The 25819-nt window shown below is 39.5% G+C and overlaps 1 protein-coding gene across 1 annotated transcript; it reads right to left on the bottom strand.

Moving 5' to 3' along the window:
• Positions 1–705: 705 nt before the first annotated feature.
• On the bottom strand, positions 706–25693 carry commd7 (COMM domain containing 7). The gene is made up of 9 exons (XM_059980696.1): positions 25535–25693; positions 20192–20245; positions 19364–19466; positions 18609–18665; positions 18484–18521; positions 14479–14569; positions 12115–12164; positions 3225–3273; positions 706–3132 (listed from the first exon to the last, which is right to left on the bottom strand). The coding sequence occupies exons 1-9, from the start codon at positions 25616–25618 to the stop codon at positions 3056–3058; spliced, it is 603 nt and encodes a 200-aa protein (XP_059836679.1). The 5' UTR covers positions 25619–25693; the 3' UTR covers positions 706–3055.
• Between the last annotated feature and the right edge of the window lie 126 nt (positions 25694–25819).

Here is a 25819-nt window from a genome sequence, read left to right on the forward strand (position 1 = left end):
ACAGCTGCAAAACTGCAACCTTGACAGAAACTGTGCCTTCAGCAGAGGCAAGGAAAATTGAGAAAATAAATTGGCTTCATAGATATATTACATTACTTTACCCTAGACTATGATTATGCAAGTACAGATTGGTGCATGTAACATCTGTCAGTACATTTCAAGGTATTGCACTGTATCAGTATTGAGATATTTCTTAGATTTCATTTAAATATTTTGCCCAACTTGAATTGTAAATCATGTTATGAAAGGTTAATTTAAAGCCACGTTCTTGTGTAATCATGCTTATGAAATTCAAGATGTATAAATGATGTTGAGTTTGTGCTTTGCAAGAAGGAGCTATTAAAATCTACATTTTAAATGCTAAGCATTTGATCAAAGATTTACTCAAATTAAATTCCTTAACAACAAGATAAATACGATGTGTGATTAAATGTGATGACATTTGTAAAAGTTTAAAATGCTTTTAAGTTTGTAACAGTTCTACTGATTTTAGATTTTGGTGTCAGATTAATTGTCCAATTCTTGTGTGGAGAATGTGGCTGTATTCATGCTATAACCAGCAAAACAACTTTAGTACCAAAATATTGTAAAGCTACTTAACCGATTGTAGGTTATGCTTCCAATACATAACAGTAGTATCAAATGGAGATATGAGGACACGTAACTCAGGATATAAGGAGGTAAATAAGATTGCGAGAGGAAGGGTAACAGTACAACTTATGTTTTTTTTATTGACAAAGCTTATCTGTACAGCACTAATCTTTACAGCTGGGACTCTGTAATTAGTCTTCCTGAATTTATTAGAATTGAAATTTTACACTAGGTTGCATAATTTATGTTGAATAAAAATTAACTGATTTATTTGCTTTGTAGACAGCAATAAATTAAAATATTAAATCTTTTTGGTGGTGGATGATGGGTTGTATACACATAGCATGCAGGAATCAACTGTGATTGGGGAAAAGGGGGATGGGAGGTTTATTATGTAGTCAGTCATGGCATGTGTCACAGTTCCAGAGAAGCAATTAAGCATCCAAAAAGAATTTATCATCTGCCAACAGCATGCAGGAAAGGGTATATAATCTGTAATGAATGGCAGTTTCCCCCTCCCCCGCAGCACAACTGAAAAAAATGCATTCACTGCTTTGGATTTGTTTTTTCCTTATTTCACATTACTAATGAACCAGAAATTCAAAATTGTTTTACTGATAGGTGTGTAATTAATCAAAAAATGCTTACACCTCAAAAATATTACAAAATAAAATAACCTGGTTAAAATTTTGATTTTAAACTTATTTTTATATAATAAAAATACTGTGTGCTTTAAAATGTCTGTGTTAAAGTTTACCTTTTGTATCCAAGAGATTCATGTCACTATTCTACACTGGCTAAATGTTTTTGAAGTGCAATTGACACCATGATTTTAACAACAGTCCCATGTGTTTTAATTTGCATTGATACTAAGATTAGTCTAATTAAAGTCCAACACAGAAGTAATTCCTAGATTTCGATTTATGAAATGTTCCAGACAGAATGGTGGACTCCCTGGCTGAAAACCTGGAAGCAGACCAAAAGTGCAATAAATTATCAGGCAGGAATACCTTATGTGAACAGTCTTAGTTGTTTCAGGGTCTGCATCTATTTGTATTCAGTGACAAAATTAGTATGTCACTCATATTCATAAGTCATGGGAGCAGAATTAGACTATTGGTCTATTGAGTCTGCTCTGTCACTCCTTCATGGCTGATCCATCATCCATTCTCCTGCTTTCTTCTAGTAACCTTTGATTGCCAATTAATTAATAAATAATCTACCAAACTTCTCCTTAAATATAACTAATGACTTGGCCTACACAGCCGTCTGTGGCAATGAATCCAGATTCAACATCTTCTGACAAGAAAAATTTCCTCATCTCCACTCTAAATGGACACCCCTCTATTCTGACATTGTGCCACTCTATCTAGCACCATTAAAACACTCCTCACATGTTAAACCCTTTCATTCATGGGTTCGTTCTCATGACCCCCCTCTGGAACCTCTCCAATGTCAGTACATCCTTTCTTAGATAAGGGGCTCAAAACTGCTCACAATATTCTAAGTGTGGCCTGACTAATGCCTTACAGAACCCAAGAATTACACCCTTGCTTTTGTATTCTAGTCCTCTCAAGGTGTTTTCTAACAGTGCATTTGCATTCCTTACGGCCGACCCAACCTACAAGTTAATCTTTATGAAATCATTTCAAACAGGAAATGGAAACAGTCATTGTTAGATACAAGAAATAGTTCTCAATTCCCGGCTGGGAATTAGAGGGTCATCGGACATTCAATTCATTTGTACATTTCATAATTGTATATTTAATCAGATTATGTTATATAACTTACTAATTAAATATTTGACTATTTCATCCTTAACATAACAGAGGACTCCCACAGACATATACAACTCTGCATCAATTATTATCCTTGCAGCATCACATGCATACTTTTGATAATTGTAGTCATCTTTTATTTTGGAGAACAGGATATCATTTTTTAACAATATAGCTACAGCTTATAGTAACTGAAGTGAGTACCAGCAGATAAAGTTTTTCTTTTATACACCTTTATGAGCCACACCTAAGTTACAAGAGTTCACTCCGAGTTCCAATGATAACCCACTACTTTGGCAATCACAATAGCAAATTGACAGCTATTAAACAGCACTTTCCATTAACTTTTTATTTTACCAGTTTTATATTAATTCCATATATTAAACTAAATTTCACTCTGAGTCACTGAGAGTTCCACTCTCAGCAAATTCTCAAATTGACTTTTATTTACACAGTATTTATGACAAAACAGAATGAATACTTATCTCAAAAACAGAATATTTTGATTTAGATAATAGTAAAACTATGTTAACAAGTAATTCATTGGAACAGTAGAAAAATCAATGAATTCTTCTCAGAGGTTCAACAACTAATGAATCAAGTGTTTTGCATAACATCAATGTATATGCAATTTCTGGACAAGTAGAAAGGATTTTGTTTAAATTGATGCAGAATAAAGCAGTAATTTAACCAAAACATTCAAGGCTCATCTTGGCTTGTTCCATTTCATGCAGGAAGTTATAAAATTGTGGCAAAGTCAACTCTAAAACAAAAATAAAAATACTTTAGTGATAATCTTAAAACAAATTTAAGCATTAAAAATACACATAAAATTCAAAGAATGTGTATACTAACCCATGTAAACAATTTCACTTCTGTTCCCCTTCTTGATTACTAACTTTAACTGGAATTTAAAAAATACCAAGACTGTTAGTTACATCATGAAGCTTGTGAGATTGCTGAATAACTTGTGCAATTTCTCATTACATATATTTACAAGGCAAATCTGAGAATAAGTTGATTAAATAGTTACTCAGTGACCATTTTAAAAGACACAGCAGTAAATCAGAGGTCAGAATTTATCATGATGTTAACATAGAAAAAATTGCTTCTGTTGTCTGCAAATTTAGTAGCATTAATCTCATTTTGCCTTAGTTTTGGGTATTGTTTTAAAAATATTTCCAATCCTTCCTTCCTTCCCTGATACTGTCTATTTTCAATCAGCTATGTAAGGTGTTAAATCATTTCTCAAATGCCCCCTCGATCTTTCAGTGACATGAAAAATTTAAGGACACTTGTGAACGATATTCTCCAAGTCCATCATCCTACATAGAAAAAAATCTTGCCAGTGCTGTCTTTATTATTTCTGTTTGAAGGTTCACCATGCTGGAAACAGAACCCTCCTCCCCTTGACATTTCCATAGAATACTGGACTACTCTTTAATCTGTGGTTTGGAAATTTGAAGGCTGTTTAAATTCTGCCCCAAAAGGTCACCTCAATTGATGATAAACAACACACACAAAATGCTGGTGGAACACAGCAGGCCAGGCAGCATCTACAAGGCGAAGCACTGTCAACGTTTCGGGCTGAGACCCTTCGTCAGTTGTTTGAATTTCCAGCATCTGCAGATTTCCTTATGTTTGCACCTTAAACAATGCTCCAACTCTATGTATGAATATAATAATCTTCCAGGAATAATTTTTTTGTAACTAATGATTTCTGCATAGTTAATAGAATAAATTGTAATGTTGGCTTTCCTTAAGAGTCCCACAAGTTATCACCATCTCTGATCCTGCAGTCATTCCAAGTTCTGTAGCTTCCCAAGCTTATGCTATCTTTCCTACAACTTGGTGTTTGAATCCTCCAGTCAGGTTTTATACGTCAACAGAACTGAGATGCCCCTGACCAATGTAACAAATGGTATTCCATCTTTGTATCCTTCTCATTTTGTCCTAGCCTTTGACAGTTGGTCACACAATCTTCTTAAAACTCTTCCATCATCCAGTGGTTCTCTGGGTTCCATTCTTAGCTCTCCTGAAATGCTAGAGAATTAATTAGCTTAGTTTTCCGTCTCCCTTTCCACTTCTGAACCAATACCTCAGGTATCTCATCAACAAATCAACTTCTACCAAAAATGTCTGCAGATAACTACCTAGTTCCCTCCCCACCATTACCTTTTTTTTGAAAACAGCCTTCTTGAATTCTGCACTATTTCTATAAACTGTCATACCTCATGCGGGATGTCCTATACTATAAAATAGAATTTTTCTCCAACTAAATATTGGGAAATCATCATTTTTTTTCTCCTAATCAATAAATTCTGGCCACTGATTCAAATTTTTTCCCTGAACAATGGTAAAGCTAATCTAAAATTACACTATTTTGGTATTTTGTCTAACCACGAGATGAACTTTTGCACCACTATCACTAAAGCCACCTGCGACCATCTCTGTGATTTAGGCAGAATCTCAGAATCAGAATCAGGTTTAACATGTCATATGTCGTGAAATTGGTTGTTTGGCAGCAGCAGTAAATTTATATATATGTAAAAAAAAGTTAAATTAAGTAAGTAGTGAGGTAGTGCTCATGGGTTCATTCTGACAGCCCAATCAGCGGCAGGAGTAGGCCACAGAGATGAGGTTTCCCACAGGTCGAGACACTTGCTTAAAAGGGGAGCTTCACAAGCAATCAGGCTCATTCCGATGGCCCAATCAGCAGCAGGAACAGGCCACAGAGATGAGGTTTCTTGATGGTCAGCGACGCTTGTTTAAAAGTACAGAAGGGACAAGCAGGACGACTGTTGTCGAGGCTGTCATCATTGGGAGTAGGCCAGTGGTGAGAGCAGGAGTGTCAGGCTTTGGCTTGAAAGAGGGATTGGCTCTCGGGTAAGCTTCTGTTAAGGTTCCTTTTTTTTCTTACTGTACCCAGAGTAGCAAATGGCTGTTGAGTGTTCTTCATTTCTCCCAGGGAAATACACCTGTATGAGGTGCATCCAGCCGCAGTTCCTTGAAGACCATTGTTAGGGATCTGGAGCAGCAGCTGGATGACCTTTGGCTTGTACGGGAAAGCAAGGAGATAATCCATCAGAGTTACAGGGAAGTAGTCACCCCAATGTTGCAGGGGCGACTATCAGGAGAAATGGAAATGTGGATAGGCAGTTAGCACAGAGCAGTCCTGGGGCCATTCCCCATGAAAATAAGTACATTGTTGTGGACTGGAGGATGACTTCCCAGGGGAATGCCACAGAGACTGAGTTACTGGCACTGAGCATAGGTCCATGGTGCAGCAGGGAAAGAGGGAGAAGAATGGAACAGTAGTGCTAGGGGACTCAATAATCCGGAGAACAGACACAGAATCCGGAGATTCTGTGGACGTGACAGGACACGTGAATGGTATACACGAGGAAATCTGCAGATGCTGGAAATTCAAGCAACACACACAAAATGCTGGTGGAACGCAACAGACCAGGCAGCATCTATAGGGAGAAGCACTGTTGACGTTTCGGGCCGAGCCCCTTTGTCAGGACTCAGGATCAGTGTCTTGGTTTGAAACGTCAATAGTGCTTCTCCCTATAGATGCTGCCTGGCCTGCTGTGTTCCACCAGCATTTTGTGTGTGTCACATGAATGGTATGTTGCCTCTCAGGTGCCAGGGTCAGGGAAGTCTCGGATTGCACAGACAACAGTCTGGAGAGGAGGGAGAGCAGCCAGATGATAGGCACATATTGGTACCAATGACTTAGGAAGGAAAAGCAAAGAGGTCCTGAAAAGAGAATTTAGAGAGCTAGGTAGAAAGCTGAGAAGCAGTACCTCCCGGGTAGTAATTTCTGGATTATTGCCTGTGTCATGTTTCTTTTAAGGCAGAGATTGTATAGGTTCTTGATTGGACATGGCATCAGAGGTTACGGGGAGAAGGCTGGAAACTAGGGTTGAGGAAGAGAGGGGAGGGGAAAAAAAGGATCAGCCATGATTGAATGGCAGAGGAGATTTGATTGGCCGGATGGCCTAATTTTGCTCCTACAACCATGGTTGACAAGGGAAGTCAAAACTTACGTAATAGCAGAAGAGAGGGCATAAAACAAAACAAAAATTAGTAGGAAGACAGAGGATTGGGAAGCTTTTAAAACCCAACAGAGAGTAACTAAAAGAATCATGAGGAGGAAAAAGATGAAATATAAAAGCAAGCTAGCAAACACTATCAAAGTGGATTGTAAAAGCTTTTCCCAAGTGTATAAAAAATAAAAGAGAGATGACAGTGAACATAGGACTACTAGAAAATGAGGCCTAAGAAATAATAATTGGGGACAAGGAGATGACAGATGAACTAAATGAGTATTTTGCATCAGTCTTCACTGTGAAAGATGCTGAAAGGTGTCAGGGAAGAGAAGTGTGTGCTGTTACTATTACAAGGGAGAAGGTTTTCAAAAAGCTGAAAGGCCCAAAGGTATTTAAGACACCTGGACCAGATGAACTGTATCCCTAGGGTACTGAAGGAGGTAGCAGTAGAGATTGTGGAGGCATTAGTAAAGATCTTTCAAAAAGATCATTGGACTCTGGCATGGTGCCAGAGGACTGGAAAATTACAAATGTCACTCCACTCTTTGAGGAGGAAGGCAGCAGAAAGGAAATTGTAGATCAGTTAGCACTACCTCAGTGGTTGGGAAGATGTTGGAGTCAATCGCTAAAGATGAGGTTATGGAGAAATTGATGACATAGGACATAATAGGACAGAGTTAGCACGGTTTCCTTAAAGAAAAATCTTGCCTGACAAACCTGACAAACTCTTCGAGGAGATTACATGTAGAATAGATAAAGGGGATGCAATGGATGTTGTATAATTGGACTTTCAGAAGGCCTTTGACAAGGTGCCACACATGAGGCTGCTTACCAAGTTAAGAGCCCATGGTAATACAGGAAAGTTACTGGTATGGTTAGAACATTGATAACTCTGGGTCCATACTCGCTGGAATATAGACAGATGGGAGGTAGCACATTGAAACCTTTCACGTATTGAAAGGCCTAGACAGAGTAAGTGTAGAAAGGATATTTCCCATGGTGCGGAGTTTCGGACAAGAGGGCACAGCTCAGGATAGAAGGGCATCCATTTAAAATAGAGGTACAGCGAAATTCCTTTTAGCCAGAGGGTGGTGAATTTGTGGAATTTATTACCAAAGGCAGCTGTGGAGGGCAGTTAGTTAGGCAAAGCTTGATAGGACACAACATCAAAGGTTGCAGGGAGAGGGCTGAGGAGTGGGACTGAGGAGAGGAAAATGGATCAGCATGAATGAATGGCAGAACACCCGACGGGCCAAATAGCTTAATTCTGCTCCTATGTTTTATGGTTCAACATCCATTCAGAAATCTGATGGCAGAGGTGAAGTGTGTTCCTGTTGAGTGTATTCATTCATGCTTCTGTACCTCCACCCTGATGGTAGCAATGAGAAAAAGGCATGGCCTGGATGATAGGGGGTCCATAAAGATGGATGCTGCCTTTATGAGGCATTGTTCCTTGAAAATGTCCTGGATGCTGGGGAGGCTAGTGCTCATGATGGAACTGACTTTCTGCAGCTTATTTCAATCCTGTGCAGTGCCCCCCACTCAACATATCAGATGGTGGTGCAGCTAGTTAGAATACTCTTCATGGCACCCATGTAGAAATTTGTAAGTTTCTACACTTTGTATTCTGCAGATCAAAATCTCAAACATGCTTTTGTTCTAGCAACGATTCTTGGCATTCATTCTCCTTCCTTAAATACAAGATCACCTAAAATACATGTCAACATCCTAATTGACAATAGGTTCTGTGTTTTCTGACCTGCAATTAATCTATATTTTGATTATAAAATTATCACTCATTTACAAATACTTCACTGAATTTTCTCCTCGCCCTTTTTATTACCGAATCTCCTTCCAAAAATATAATCCTTTAAGATGTTTACATTCCTCCAATCTAACCTCTTGCACAACATCCCTTTCAATTGCTTCAACGTGTCTGTCCTAATATCTGGAATTCACACCCTAAACCACATTTGGTCTTTTCCACTTTAAGTTTATTTAAAATTCATCTCTTTGGTGAGCACTCCTATTTTTATAAATGTTCCGGTGTAAGGAATACCTTAGGGCATTAAGCTATAAAAATACTAACTACTGTTGTTGGTATATCAGATGGAATTTGCAGACAGTAGGTACACATTAAAATCAAATCAAGCCTTAAAACCTGGAGAATACATACTTCAAAACTCCACTAAGATCTGTTGTACTAATCAAACAAAGCAAAATCAAAAGAACCCACACAAAATGCTGAAAGAATTTAGCAGGTCAGGTAGCATCTATGGAAAAGCATAAACAGTTGATGTTTTGTTTGTGTCTCAGTCTGAAACACTGACTACTTACTCTTTTCCATAGATGTTTCCTGACCTGCCAAGTTTCTCCAGTATTTTGTGTGTGTTGCTTTGGATTTCCAACATCTGCAGATTTTCTCATGTTTGTGAAAGTAAAATGAAAGCCTTTTTTTGATCTTCCAGATTTTCACCACAATATTTATAAGTTTTGGGTTCCTTAAGGTTGTATAGCCTGGGGTGGTAATGCAGACAAGCTCTCATTGCCTATTAAATGCTCCCAATGGTGTGTGCCTCAAATAGCCTCTAACAGTCAAGTCCAGCTCGTGGCCTTCATATGTGGTTTGGATACTAAACCCAATGGAACTGTTTCTACTGACAGAAGGGGCAAAGGCGCGTCACTGGTGACTTAAACTGGTCACTTTGGGCAGATGGGGCTCGTCAGCCACAGTTGGCATCTCATCTAGAAGGAAGACTCTGATCTCAAACCTCCACTGCCTTGCGACTATACCCACTCATGGGGAAAGCTTCAGAAGTAAACTCCGAGGGAAAAATCTGGAGCTGGAATCCCTAAAGAGTTCAATGCTCACTGGCAACTCCTGTAACGCTGCTGGTACCAAACTGCATCAGTCTCTGCCATTCCTTTGGGTTCATCAGATGCGTGGAGAGGGGCACCTTGCTCTCCATGTCATACACCCCAGACGGCTAGGTCACAACATCTATGGTCAACACTGACCGATGGAGGCCTTCACCTCACCTATAAGTTTTGGAATTTTAATATTTTATTGGGAGAGCTTCTAGTTCTTTATCTTATTACAACACTTTATTTATGTAAAGGCAGAGTTCCACAGATGTCCAATGGACAAATACTGTATGTCACAGTCAAACAGACCATAAGGACCAATGCTCAGCTTCTGTTTTTCTGAACTGCACTAGCAACTACTATGCTATAAACATATCCTAAGACAACAGGAACATTAACCAGAGTCTCCAGATTTAAAAAATCTGAAAATCCAAGCTGGAAAATATCATCATCTGTGGAGGAGGTGTGAGAAGACTTGTGGCCCACTATGATGGAATAAGCATCTACATTCTCAACCCAGCTCATATGAAGAACTCCCATTGTAAAAATTTCAGAGGACTACCTGCACCCTGTGAAATTTACCACAATTGAAACTGTTGCTTTCTATAAATAAGGAAAAAATGAGTAATTTGTAAGAATATATGTAGGAATTTGTTCTTTGTAGATTGCATCTTCTAGATTGGAGATAACAATGACAATTTATACTACCTTTTAAAAAAAGCGAACAATCTCATAATTATTCCAAGCAAAATCTGCCACACAGTACTGTGCAATTGATATCTTTGATATATCTAGATAGCCAGGGTGCCTCAATGGTACAGTCTTTGTTAATGTGGGGTAGAGAGCATGTTTGTAAATCTGGCAGGAGCAAAGGATGATAGGAATGGCAAGGGTGGAGCATTCCGGGGGATGGGACAAGTGGGAGAGAAGAAGCACCAGGGACGGGGGATGGCGCGAATGCAGATGTACTGAGAGCAGATACAGCAGAGATGGATGAACTGAGAGAAGGGGAAGGCGTTTTTACAAGTAACGGTGGGAAGAGGTATAGTCCAAATAACTGTGAGTCTGTGGGTCTATACTAAACATCAGTAGATAAGCTCTCCAGAGATAGAGACAGTTAGATGGAGGATGTGTCGGAAGTGGATCAGGCAAATTTGAGTGCAGGGTTGAAGTTGGAGGCAATTTGATGAAGTCGATGATGGTCTCCATGGCCTCCTTTACTGTCGCTATGAGGCCACACTCAAGTTGGAAGAGCAACACCTTACATTCTGTCTGGGTAGCCTCCAACCTGATGGCTTGAACATCGATTCCTCGAACTTCCAGTAATCCTGCACTCCTTCACCATCCCCCCTTTCCTTCTCTCACCTTATCTCCTTGCCTGCCTATTGCCTCCCTCTGATGCTCCAAACCTTTTCTTTCTTGCATGGCCTTCTGTTCTCTCTATCGGACTTCCCCTTCTCCAGCCCTGTGTCTCTTTCACCAATCAACCTCCTAGCTCTTTACATTATCGCTTCCCCTCCCAGTTTCATCTATCACCTTGTGTTTCTCTCTCCCCTCCCCCACCTTTTAAATCTACTTCTCAGCTTTTTTTGTCCAGTCTTGCCAAAGGGTTTCAGCCCAAAATGTTGACTGTACTTCTTTCCATAGATGCGGCCTAGCCTGCTGGGTTCCTGCAGCATTCTGTGTGTGTTGCTTGGATTTCCAACATCTGCAGATTTTCTCTTGTTTGTCGAGCAAGATTATCTTGGCAGGTTGAAGAATGAAAAAAGTTTTTATAATAAAGAGGGTGAGAGGCCAGAGAAGAATTTGTGAACAGAGGTATTTCTTAAATAGAATCCAGTGAAAGTCAGAGATTACAAGAGTAATGGGAATGCAACTTGGTGCGATTAAGGACAGGAACCACAATTTTGCATGACGTCAAAAATGAGGAATGTGAAAGATGGAAGTCAGGCAGTGGAACAAATGGACATGTGGGGGCTCTGGTGGCATGTCAAGTGTGGCAGAAAGCAGGTTGGCTAATGTTAGAATGATCAAGATTAGTTATTTTATGCATGATATGGTATGCAGTCTAAAGCTTAGCTCAAGGTTAAATATGAGGCTCAGCCTCAAGACAAGGATAAAACTGGCATTTGGGGAAAAGAATGTGGAACAGGCATTAAAGGAAAATGGTTCAGTTTTCCCAAAGTATTGCTGGATGGATGGACTTTCTGTTCATTAAGTACTGGATGTCCAACAGAGAGTTTGACAAATACAAGAAAATCTGCAAATGCTGGGGATCTAGAGCAACACACACAATTTGAGTTTCAAGGACAGGGGTGGTAAGGTACATGTGGCATGTTCTCAGGGTACATCCGAAAACAGTCTTTATGTTCTTCAAAGGCATTGTTGAAAATAAATAAAAAGTTAAGGACAATTAATAGGATGCCATGGGAGATATTAGGCATGATATCCAGCAGTGGGTAGGGAGCCAGTACAGGCAATTTTCTGGCTACATTCAGACAGATAAAAATAATGAAACAAGTCACAACCAACTAGATGATATAAAAAGAGAAGTACTGAAATATTAGCAGCACTATGATAGTAATTTTATTTAGGTAACTCAAAATTAAAAATATGATTCAAAACTCAACTTTAAACATTAAAAGGCTAGACTTGTTGCTTAGATTTCCTTAACATAGTTGCTATTTTTCCACAAGCTAGTTAAGTTAGCTTCATTAAGTATAAAGACTGTGTGTACTCAATCACAGAAGAAAATGGATGGTGATATAATTGAGAACAAAATGAAATGTTGATGCAAGACTATTATAAAATAATAAAAGGATTACCTGTAAAAATATGCTACCAACTTTTTGAAGCTCACTGCTCCCTGCAGTTACTGAAAACAACAAAGAGAATGATGATAAGCTAATATTTCCATTGTTCGTGTTTATGCTTTTGTCTTAAACAAAAACTCAATAAATATTAAATGCCAGTAATAAATTTCTATTTTTAGGAGAATTCTTTAAAAGAATTGAAACTTTTCAAAGAAGACAAACATAACAGTTTCCACTGCCCTGGAATGATTCAGGAACTCTCAAGCTATTTTTGTTTCTAAATACAACAGCCATAAAGAAAACCGGAGTATCAGCAAGTTTACAGTGAAAACAAAGCCCTCACACATCTTTCTTATAAGATTGTAAAGTGCTCTTCTTTAATAGATCAGAATAAATTGACAGCTGCAGACTAAACTTTGAATCCAGAATATACTCTACACAAGAGGCACAGATTCATACTAAACAATTTAAACATTTTACACATCACCCATGTTATTGATTCAAAGAACATTATCAAAGTACATATACAGTATACAACCCAGAGATTCATCTTTCCATAAGCAGCCACAAAACAAAGAAAGCCATGGAACCCAATCACATAAAAACATCAAACCCCTCACCAAAAAATAAATTGTGTAAAACGGCAAAAGGAAAGAACCTATATAAAACATCAGCCCACAAAGTAATCAAGAGTCTAAGCATACTCAGTTCAGTTGAGCATTACACTATTCATTATCTTTACGCCACCCTGATCAAAATCACACAAAATAGTGACAAAAAAGAACAAGAAGAAACTACTGAAGTTATTAGGAAGCAAAATTTGAAGAGGTTGTTCTATAAGTCCATGTCGTATCAAAGTTAGTATTTTTGCAGTGTTTCTAGTGTGCACGTGTAGTGGGAAAGTTAAAACATCCTGCAGACATTATGATTATGTTTGGGAATTTTGGCTCACTACATAGTAAATTAGAAGCCATTTTTGCAGAAGAGGTGAGATGGGATGCAAATCATGTTGGCAAGGTAAGGTGATGTGATGTTATTTTATGCAGAAAGATATGGCTTAGAGTATTTTCAACCTTGGAGGATTTGTCACACATATGATCCTCAGTAACACATCTGCAATAATGAGGTCAGTTTCCATCTTCCTGTCAATATAAGACAGATATTCTTTAGACTCTGTTTTGGGCAGAAGGAATTAATAGAAGGTTATGCGGTAATGAGTGGATTCACCAAATGTGTGGGAGGTAGAAACATAATTAACCTTTGGGTTCAGAAAGGAACTGAATAGAATAGAATTTGACTGAAGATAATTTGCAATTGCAAACAATCTGCTGGAGGAACTCAGTGGGTCAAGTAGCACCTACAGGCGGAAAGTAATTAAGCTTTGTTTTACCCCCCTTTAATCCTGCAGATGCTGACTGACCCACTGCATTCCTCCAGCAGATTGTTTGTCGGTCCAGATTCTAGCATCCGCAGCCTCTTGTGTCTTTGTAATTTGCAGTAATATGGCTTCAGAGTGGGGAAATAGGGCTGCGCTTATAGGAGCCAGTATAAACCTGATTGGCCAAATACCTTCCTTCTGTGCCATAAAAATATTCTTTACAATCTGAGTCATTAACTGCCTTTCTAACATCATTTAGATCGGAAAAAGTTTATTTGAGTTAAATACAGGTAGAGTACCCCTTATCCAAAATGTTTGGGGCCAAAAGTGTTTTGGATTTCAGATTTTGGAATATATAATGAGATAGCCTGGGACTGCCATCATTTCCGACTCTGAGTTTATGTGCTACCAGTAAGAAGTCTTTGTCTTACACTTGTTCATCACACATATGTACTGATGCATCCGTTCAGCATGCTATATTTTTATCAGCAACGATCTTGGCAAACTCTGCTGGTTTGTGATCAGCAGATGCTTTAGCACCATAAATCTTAAAAAATTTAATGTGCTTTTTCTTAAACTTCTACAACCAGCTTACTGAATATTTACAATTACTTTCAGTTTTCAGTTCATTGTGATAGATCTTTGTTTCATGATTAGCATTACGTTAAACAGGATATGTTGACTCTGATGCTGACAAATCCAGTCTTTCAATACACAACTGAGATCTTCAGATTTCACTTTATGCAGTGCTTTTCTATTTTTCATTAACTTCTGTTCATTACAAATGTGAGGTCACTTCTCAGACTGTTTGTGGTGTGCAGAGGCCTGAGAAATTTCATCGTGTCTTGTGGAATTTTCCACTCGTGATGTCATGTCAGCACTCAAAAAATTTCATATTTTGGAGTTCTTTGGATTTTGAAATTTCGGATAAAGACTACTCAACCTGTATAAAGAAGATTTAGGCCATTATAATAAAGATTACTATAACAGAAAATTACCTCCAAACTTCCATTCCATATCTACCAACTGATTGACGGTCATTGTTTGCCCTAGTGCCAGTCTTGACAGTACTGCCGAATGCAATTTCCACTGAAAGTACAACACACGATTAAACAATGTTCTTACTGCCTACTGATCAATATAACTTAGAGTATAGCAGTTATATTAAATAGCCTGTTTTTATTTGTACACAGGTGGTTCAATGAGTGTTATTATTTTGTATTCCAAAGTTAAACGTAAGAAATTTTACCTGACAAAATAATAGAGATGGAATGTGATGCTTCGTTAAATCTAACCTTCTACTTATGGAGCTTCCTTTAAGAGCAGAGACATATTCTAGGATAAAGCACCTTGAGCCTATTCTGTCACTAAATATAATCACAGCCAAACTCCACGTTCTTGATTCATATTCCCTAATTCTTTTATAACACAAAATAACTATTAAATTAAATATTGAAGATAGTGAGATAGAAGACTAATTTGTAGCTAATGACCTTCAGTTAAACCCCTTTACTTGCTTTATGGACACTGGGTAATATTGTTTCATGATAAAATTCCTCTGCTTTCTCCCACTGAATATCAAGTTAAAAATTAGGGTTGAAAATACTGTGAACAATAAGAGCCACATGGAACTAGACTCAACAAAAGTATTCAAAAATCACCTCTATATTTTTTGAGACCCTTCAGTTTTAACCTTCATTTTGTCAAATGGGAGCAAGTAAATTATCTTCTGTTCTGGCCAATATTTCTTCAATTAACTTTCCTCCCAGGGCTAATGCTAAGGAGGTGCTCTGTGAACTGTACGGGGCTATTAGCCAACTGCAGAACGCACACCCTGAAGGTCTGTTGTCGCAGGTGATTTTAACCACGCGAACCTTGAGTCAGTGCTCCCCAAATTTCATCAGTATGTGGACTTTGCAACGAGGGGGAAGAACGTGTTAGACCTGATTTACATAAACATCCCCGACGCGTACCGGGCAAAGCCCCGCCCCCACCTCAGATACTCAGACCACATCTCTGTTATGCTAATCCCAGCATACAGACTGCTTGTCACGCGCTTGAGACCAGTTCAGAAGCAGGTGAAAACCTTGCCAGCAGGAGCCATCTCTGCTCTTCAAGACTGCTTTGAGCACACTGACTTGCACATGTTCAGGGAGGCTGCAACCTATGGCGACTCTACCAACTTAGAGGAGTACACAGCATCAGCACTCACATTCTCTGCCTCCAAGCACATGTTGCCTCTTTTTTCCCCACCCAAAATTCATCTTTTAGCATGGCCTTGAAAAATGGTTCATATCTCATACCAAATAAGGAAGGAAGTTGAGCAAACTACTATGGTATAATACTATAAAGCAGAGAGGCAGAATTAGGCCGCTCAGCTCTTGAGGAAGCTGCCTGATGGCAGACCACCAGCTGTACACTGGATGAATGGAACTCCCCTCATTTCAGGGCCAGGAAACAAAGCTTGATAAGCTATATGATAAGTTGTGACCAGCTACATCAGCAAGTGCATTGATGATGTTACTCTGCGCAAGACCATCACTATTATGTGCCAACCAGAAGCCATGGATGACTGCAGAGGTGCGTGCGCTGCTGAGGTCCCATGACTCCGCCTTCAGAGCATGCAACAAGGCAGCCCTAACAACAGCAAGGGCCAAATTGTCCCAAGCCATCAGAGAGGCAAAGCGTGCACATGCACAGCTAATCCAGTCACCTCCAGGACATCGGCGACATGTGGTGCACGTGGAAGGGCATCCAGGAAATCACCAATTACAAGACAGCATCACCTGACTGTGCAGGTGATGCCTCCCTCCCAATGCGCTGAATACCTTCTATGCCCAGTTTGAGGCGGAAAATGACGTGGCGGCGAGGAAGTCCACCCCTCCTACAAATGACCAGGTGCTGTGTCTCTCCGTGGCAACGTGAGAAGAACCCTGTGCAGGGTCAACCCAAGGAAGGCTGCTGGACCAGACAACATCCCTGGTAGAGTGCTCAGAGGATGTGCAGACCAGCTAGCATATGTTCTCACTGACATCTTCAACATCTCCCTGAGCAGTGCCACCATTCCAACATGCTTCAAGGCCACCACCATCGTCCCCATGCTGAAGAAGTCTTTAGTGTCCTGCTTAAATGACTACCGTCCCGCTGCACTTACATCCATCATCATGAAGTGTTTCGAGAGGCTCATCATGAGGCATATCAATACCCTGCTGCCCCCCCCCTCACTCGACCCCCTGCAGTTTGCGTACTGTCCCAACCACTCAACAGATGATGCCATTGCCACCACCCTCCACCTGGCCCTAACCCACCTGGACAAAAAAGACACATACGTTCGGATGCTGTTCATACATCATGGGGTTGTTGCGAGGGAGTGTCATAGCATGGGCCACTGCGATTTGGGATAATCAGCCAGAGACCTACTGTTCATTTCCCACTTCATCTCAGAAATGAGGAAGATTTTTAACCTCCCCATCTGTGGTAAAGATGTTGCTAAGCGTCTACTCACCCTCCATCAGGGCTCACGCAGTGTTGCCGAATACTCTGTGGAGTTCCGGGTTGAATGATGAGGCACTCCAGGAGGTATTTTGGCAAGGCCTCTGACATGGTAAAGGACAAGTTGGTGGTTAGGGATGACACTAACAGCCTGGATTCATTGGTCTCCCTAGCCACCAGGCTGGACAACTGACTCCAAGACGTCAGAGAGAGACAGAGAGAGAGAGAGGACTGGTCGTCCTACACTTTTGGTCACCCCACAACATGCTTTACACTCTTTTCCTAGCCCTAGCTTCTCTCCTCCACCACTCCTAGAATAGCTCCTGGTCCGGCAGTTTCCACCGCCCTGGGAGAGGAACCAATGCAGCTGGGACAGAGCCATCTTCCTCCCACAGAGCGACTCCGGAGATTAAAAGCAGGGGATTGTTTTTATAACACACACAAAATGCTGGTGGAACACTGCAGGTCAGTTAGCATCTATAGGAAGAAGCACTGTCGACGTTTCGGGCTGAGACCCTTCCTCAGGACTAACGAAGTCCTCCCTGGTGGGCGCAGGGTTCTTCTTTGTGGGGAACAAGAGTGGTTCACTACATCCCTGCTTCGACTACCGAGGCCAAAGTCATATAACCATAAAGAACAAGTATCCACTGACCCTCAAACTCTGCTTTCAAAACACTTCACAGAGCCACAATCTTCTCCAAGTTGGACCTACGAAGTTCCTACCATCTGATCAGAATAAGGGAGAGAGACGAGTGGAAAACAGCATTCAATACCCCTGTTGGTCACTTCGAATACCTGGTCATGCCATTCAGCCTCACCAATACCCCCACCGTCTTCCAAGCTGTGATTAATGATGTCCAAAGAGACTTTTATTAACTGTTTTGTGTTTGTTTATCTGGATGACATACTAATCCTCTCTAATAGTTTCCAGGAACACACCCATCATGTCAGTCAGGTTCCACTGAGGCTTTTGGGAGAACAAATTATTCGTTAAAGCTGAGAAGTGTGAGCTCCATGTCCCCTGAGTCAGCTTCTTAGGGTACATCATCAAGAGTGGGTGAGAGAGAGATCGGATCGCGAGAAGATCTGGGCTGTGGCGGAGTGGCCAAGACCCACGACACACAAGCAACTCCAGCTATTTCTGGGGTTTGCAAACTTCTGCCGCCGGTTCATCAGGGATTATATTCAAATATGGTGAGAAACTTCCATTTCTTGCAGAATATTTTAATACTTTATAACTGGCTGTTAAGACAGCATTGAAAAATCTGAAGAGCACGTAATTATGGATTAAAATGTCTTGAAAGCAATGTCAGTTGAAAAAGATGCTGTCAGTGTAGATTATCCTTGAATTGAAGTGTGCATTCTAGCATGGTTTACCGATGGTTCCCGAGTTGACTCATCACCCAATCTTTGAATAATGATACTGAAACAAATCTTAAAACTCAATTAAATCTCTAATATGTCCACCTCATTTCCATAATATTTATATGTGGTGGAAATAAATAATTTACCTGATCTGCAAAGCATCCCGCCTTTTCTTCACTTAGTCCTTGATAATTAAGAAAAACATAGCATATTTTAATACTTAGGAGGATAATTTATTGAAGATATTTTGTTCATTCCTAATGCAACATACCCAGAGTAATGAAATCAGCTTTGACATGTTCAGCTGTCAAATTTCTTTTCAAGGCACCTGTAGCAAAATTGAGCATACTTTAATTTTAATTATGTACATTTTCCTCAAAATTCTTAATATAACTGTTATAAACATTTTAAAATAATCTTACATCTTATTTCCCTAACTTATGTAGCTTAGGAAAAATAGCGAAAGCAAGCTTTCATCTCTAACTCACTTAACACATAGAATAAGAGATTTAGCGATCACAAGTATCACAAGTAATAGCTAAATCCATGTTCCATTTAATTTCCACCTGACTGAGTGTTTAAGTTAGGAATAACCAGAAGCAAGCTAAAAGTAGCAGAATATGCCTTTCTTCATTTCTATCTCATAGTAAATAAATACAGAATATAATCCAGAGTGAGGCCAAATATGTCAGCTGAGTATTGCTCTACATATTATAAATGAAAATGCCTTTTGTAAGATTAGAGATCACACAAGCACAATTATGTAATTTAGTTAATTAAGGGATTGTAATCCCTTAAATCATGGTACTGATTGACCAGTAATTGTGGGTAATAATCATGTTTATTTTGGAGCTTCAGTGATTATCTACTGTATTTTGATTATCTACTGTAGAAACAAAACTTGCATGACACTGATACAATGTGTAAAATTTTATATTACTGATACTTAAACTTCCCTAAAGAAAAGGAAAGATTAAAAAGCTAAACAGTAGCAGTACACCTGATAGAAATCCAACATCCCCTCACCATTAGGAATCAACAGGACACTTCTCACTATATTTTTCAATGGGCCTGAACTCATTCCATTCTGTGATGCAAACTCGCAGAGCTCACTTAATAAGCGCACCGACTGGACATTTGGGGAAAAAAAAGAAATTGTTAGTTTTTAAAAATATTCCAAGCAGAATTAAAAGCTTTAAAGTTAAACATATTCCCATTATGATAAAGATTCTTACTGAAGGTAGTGTAATGACAAATCAGACAATTATCATCATTTTAGATCTTCAGTTTTATTTGATACTATGAACTTATTGTTTAGAGGACTCAAATGCAGAAGCTGAATTTAAAATCAGAATGGAAGAATAATCATGTAAAGATAAACCTTGCCTATTCTTCAACTTTTAATACTTGATTCTTAGCAACACTAACATAAACCTTAGTGCGGCTTCCCCTGGATACCCTATTGTTTGAGTTCGGTATCCAATGCCGAGAGATAGAACGGGAATTTTGAAGTGAGAAAGAAAACAACATTGTGGATATGATAGACATATGTATACCTCTGTAACATTTTTAACACTGGAATACAAAAAGTTACAAGACTAGAAATAATTTTTAAGAACTTTAGAACTAATTGATTAAAAGAATACAACACAAAGTAACACCTACAATATGCATTTAAAAATCAATATTAAAGTTTTTAAATTTTCTGGTAGCCAGGGTAGTATGATTTCAGTTTAATTATTTGAACTAACCACACCAGAAATTGAACGAGTGTGAAATTTCCTTTTGAGGAATGTCACCGTTTGAAAACCACCTGCACTTTTGAGTACTATTAAATTGTACTACTTTTCTTACCTCTGTGGGTTCTGTAACAAAGCGGAAGATTATTTCTGTCAATGCTGAAAATTGCTGTAAAAGAAAGCAAAAAGAGCCCTTCATTTGTATAAATGACAATACAGCACATTCAAGATAATCTGAGGGCACAATTAATGTAAATAACCTGATAAAATTTAAATTCTATTGCCATCAATTAAAAAAAGCTTCAGCTACTGTACTTTCACAATCACAATGACTGCAGATCTTGTTTCTTCATCCTTTTTCACTGTTCCTACAATAGCAACTTAGATTATAACTAAGGTGGAAAGGGATGGCTAATTCTTGAAATGTGTGCGTTATCTTCTGGGGAAAGGTTAGGACATCTATGTCTGTAATGTTGGACTTCAAAAGAATGAGAGGTAACTAGACTGAAACTTTGAAAATCCTGAGGGGTTTTCTCACGGGAGAATCTAAGGGTCTTCATTTGAAAATATGCATTTGCTCACTTAAGACAGAGATGAGGCAAAGTCTTTTCTGAGACTTGAGAGTCGTTGGAATTCTACTTCAAAGGGCAGCGTCAGGGAGTCCTTGAATATTTCTAAACCAGACAAATACTTGATAACAAAGGGATACAAGTTATCTTCGGCAGACATGAATGCAGAGTTGAAGCTCCAATCAGATGTCTTTAATGGCACTGCAGGTTCAGGGCTGCCTGGGGTACTCCTTTTAATTTCCAAATACACAGTACCAATGTGAATTTCTCCTGAAATTTTATTTTTCCAGTTGGACAAGAAAGAAGACCAGTCAAAGTAGACAAATGCCAAAAAGGCCAGTGATTCTTAAAGTTATACAAGAACAGTTAGGGCATAAATATCATCACAAAATGCTGAAAGTAAAAATATTAACCAGCTTGTGAATTTGAAGATTGAAACAGCTTGTTGACTAATCTGACATTATTGTAATGCCAGGCAAAATAAAGGTATCCTGATCAGCAGTTGGGAACTACTGAACTGGTTATTACTAAGAATGTAATTGTCAACACTATTCTGATCCTTTTGAGGGACTAATATGCGTTCCTGAACACAACTTATAGCTTGCCAATTCATATCCAATTTAAATACATAAATAAAAATGCTGCCTGAATTAGTTTGCAGAACCACAACGTGGCTGACAGGTTATCATAGTTGGGAGCTTAACATCCAAGGAGACACCTTGGAGAGGGGGTGGGGTGGCTGTGCTGGTATAATACAGGACACCATCAAGGAGCAACGTCTCAAAAAAGCAGCATCATCATTAAGGACCCCATGACCCAGGCCATATCCTCTTCTCATTGCTACCATCAGGGAGGAGGTACAGGAGCCTGAAGGCACACACTCAACTATTGAGGAACAGCTTCTTCCCCTCTGCCATCAGATTTCTGAATGGACATTGAACCCATGAACACTACCTCACTAATTTTTCCCCCTTTTTGCACTACTTATTTAATTTATGTACAATAAAAATGTTCTAAATGGGGAGAAAATTCAAAAATCAGAGTTACAAAGAGACTCTGGAGTCCTTGTGCAGGATTCTCTTAAGGTTAACTTGCATGTTGAGACAGTGGTAAGGAAAGCAAATGCAATGTTAGCATTCATTTCAAGAGGACTGGAACATGTGAGCAAGGATGCAATGCTAAGTCTTTACAAGGCTTTGGTCAGACTGCACTTGGGAGTATTGCAAGCAATTTTGGGCCCCTTATCTAAGAAAAGATGTGCTGTCATTGGAGAGGTTCATGAGAATAAGGGGAGGATCTCATTGAAACCTATCGAATATTGAAAGGTCTGGATAGAATGGACGTGTGGAGTATGTTTCTTAAAGTGGGCGCATCTAACACTGGAGGGTGCAGCCTCAGAATAGAGCAATGTACATTTAAAGCAGAGATGAGGAGGAGTTCCTTTAGCCAGAGAGTAGTGAACATGTAGAATTAAATGTCACAGACAGCTGTGGAGGCCGAATCATTTAAAGTGGAGCTTGACAGGTTCTTCTTTAATCAAGGGCCCAAGCGTTATATGGAGAAGGCTGAAGAATGGGGTTGAGAGGATTAATAAATTAGCCATGATGGAATGGCGGAGCAGACACAATGGGTTGAGTAACTTAATTCTGCTCCTACATCTTATGGTCTCATATTCCAAGGAGGAGGACACAGAGAGAGCCTTTGGGCCCACTCCATTATTCAACACAATCATGGCTGATCACTTGGTCAGTCTTATGTTTTGGATCATTATCTTGTTGCATCATCCAACTTCTATTCAGCTTCAGTGATGGATTGCTACCCGACACTCTCCTATGAAATATCTTGACATGATTTTCAGTTCATTGTTTCCTCAACAATTGTAAGCTGTCCGCACCCTGAAGCAGCAAAGTAGTCCCAAACCATGATGCTCCTTCACCATGCTTCATAGTTTGATTGACATTTTGGTGTAAATGTTCAACTTTTGTCTTAACTGTCTACAGAACATTGTCCCAGAAGTGTTCTGGATTATCCAGGTGGTCTTTTGCAAACTTGAGACTTGTAGCAATGTTTTTTTTCCAGAGAGCAGATGTTTCCTCCATGGTGTCCTTCACCTTCTTGTTCAGTGCTTTTCTTATAGTGGATACACTTAACAGAGACGTTAGCAAGTTCTAGAGATTTCTGCATGTCTTTTGCTGTTATCCTTGGGTTCTTTTTCACCTCCTTCAGCATTGCACATTGTGCTATTGGTGTGATCTTTGCAGGATGCCCATTCCTAGGGAGAATAGCAACAGTACTGAGTTTCCTCCATTTGTAGACAATTTCTCTTACTGTTAGTGATGAACACTCAGGTCTTTAGAAATGCTTTTGTAGCCTTTTCCAGCTTCAATGCATCTCCACAATTCTTCTTTCTAAGGTCCTCTGAAAGTTGTTTTGATCAAGGCATGATGCACATAAACAGATCTTTCTTGAGAAGAGTAGGCTCTGTCAGTAAGCTGACTTTGTACGTCTGTTTTATTGAGCAGGGCACTTCTACAACCCACACCTCCATCCTAATCTCATTGATTGGAACACCTGACTCCAAATAGCTTTTGTAGAAGGCACTGCCTCAGGGATTCACATACTTTTTTGAACCAATCTGCCTAACTAATTACACACAAACAATTGTACTTCTAACCAATACTGAGTACACCATTTAAACAATCAGACTTGCACAATGACAATGAGGAATTTTAGACCATCCAAAACTGTTTCAGCACATCAATATTCCTGGGATACCTTGCATAAACAGCCCTTTTCAGATCATGCCACAGCATGTCAATTGGGTTAAAATCTGGACTCTGACTGTAATTGTATACTATATAAAAATTATAAAGAACTGTAAAAGAGAAAAATAAGTAGTAGGGTAATGTTCATGGGTTCAATGTCCATTCAGAAATCTGATGGCAGAGGATAAAAAACTGTTACTGGATTGTTGAGTGTGTGCCTTCAGGTTCCTGTACTTCCTCCCTGATGTTAGCAGTGCGAAGAGGGCATGTCTGGGTGATGGGATCCTGACTGATAGATGCCACCTTTTTGAGGTATCACTCTCTGATGATGCCCTGGTTGCTGGAGAGGCTGACTGAGATTAAAACTTCCAGCAACTTGTTTAGATCCTGTGCCGTGCTGTGCCCCCCCGTACCAGTTAGAATGCTTTCCACAGTATATTTGTAAAAACTTGCGACTGTCCATGGTGACATACCCATTCCTCACAAACTCCTAATAAAATATAGCCAGACAAGGTTTCTCTAAAGATTTATATAGCTGCAGCTAAGCACCACTGCCTCTGCACTCCAAGTTTCTTGCAATGAAGGACAACTTGCTATTTGGTTTCCAATCTGTTTGCCTCACATGAACTCTTTGTTTTAGCAACTTCTCAGGATCTCACGTCCTGTTGTGCTTTCCCTTTTTCTTAATCTATCAGCTTTCAGATTACAATCTACTTTCAGTTTTATTCTAACAAAGGTGTAACTTCACATCTGACTTTTCAACAAATCACAACCTCCTCAGAAATCCTCTCCATCCACAGCCTCTTTCCCTGCCTAGCCCAGCCCTGTTACGCTGCTGGCATTTAGGGCAGTAATAAAGATCCTTCATCTCTGCTTATCGATACAGTCACACACAGTTATAGGATTCTTCATTGCTGTTTCTTTTTCCTTTGACCAGTCAGGGTTATTAGTTCTCAGTTGGAGGACCAGTGGACCACTATTAGTCTGGCCTCTACCTTTTGACCCATTTGGCATTGGTGACCGTTCCACAATTCCAATCATAAAGCCCTGTCTTCAGCCAGCATAGTTCCCTGGGTCATGGAGGCAGACAAGCCTCCAAACCCTATGTCAACCCTGTCTTGTGTCACTGCAAATTTAGATGTTGCATTATGTTTCCTCATCCAGATTAATGATATATATTTTGACTAGTTAAATGATATTAGTACATAGGAGTCTGGATAAACTCTGAAATGTTTTAAACACACACACAAAATGCTTCATCACATACTTGTTATAACAAGGAATAAAGATGGTGTAATAGCAAAGGCCGAGAACAGCTTTATTGATCCAAGGTTCTGGTATTTTTCAAGCAGTGAGGGTAGCTGTATTGGTAACCCCACCAGCAGAAAGAAGATGATTGTTCACATACATAACTGCACTTATTCAGCAAAATTTAAAATGTAACTTGCATTTTAGATTAATTGAATGTGCCTGTTATTAGAGCATAAGGACAAGAAAAAGGTGTTAAGTATGAACATCTTATGAACCTTATCTCCTAGGATCAGCCACAATTCTGTATCACTGCAATGCTGATTTTGTTGAAGAAATATTGTTTGGATTATTAAATTGATATTTTCTTCCTGAATGTAGCTGACGTTATGCTTTGCACTTCTGGACAGAGATTCTCATGTACTTGTAAACTTTTCATAAAGAAAGCCAACTTTTAACAATAAAATTGAGGATTAAAGAGATGAATGGAGCACAGAAGCACTTGTGTTAAGATTCATGACCAACTCTTTCCAGGGGACTATAACACACACTTAGAAGTGACTTTGTTAGTTCTGTGTTCTATATTGCGATGGAGGCTGTCCACACAGAACTTTGAAGTAAATTATCAGGATATTGGGGCTCTTTGGCCTATTAGGCTTTTCTAATATTTTGAGTTCCCAACGGGTACCATGATCCTGTGTTTAAATGGGCTTCTGCTAGAGCCTAGACGCTTCTGGACATTCTGTTATCCTCTGATACACACGGCCTAAATAAACAGCTCACATTTGACTCTATCCCTCTTCCACGCAGTTTCAAACACTCTCGCATTCTTTAAACACCCTTGAAAATAAACGGAATTGTATTCTCAGCAATTACCTGGTTGGAGAGTTTATTAAGTGCCTGGACATCGCTGGACAAGGCGTCCGACATAGACTCTCCGCTGAAATGCAATTTATGCATCCTCGCTCTCCCCACTGCCTCTCTGTTTTTTCCCTTCCACCGAGAGGGGGGCGGCGCTACCTGCCGCTCACATCCTGCACATTCGACACACTCAAACCCAGCCACGTTCCCTCACGTTGAGGAAGAAAACAAAAGCGGAACCCTCAGCCGGCGGAAATTAATTCGGAAATATTTTAGCACGAAGCCGTCTTGACCCCCCGC

Source organism: Hypanus sabinus, chromosome 9 (assembly GCF_030144855.1).
Source record: "Hypanus sabinus isolate sHypSab1 chromosome 9, sHypSab1.hap1, whole genome shotgun sequence".
Taxonomy (NCBI): Eukaryota; Metazoa; Chordata; class Chondrichthyes; order Myliobatiformes; family Dasyatidae; genus Hypanus; species Hypanus sabinus.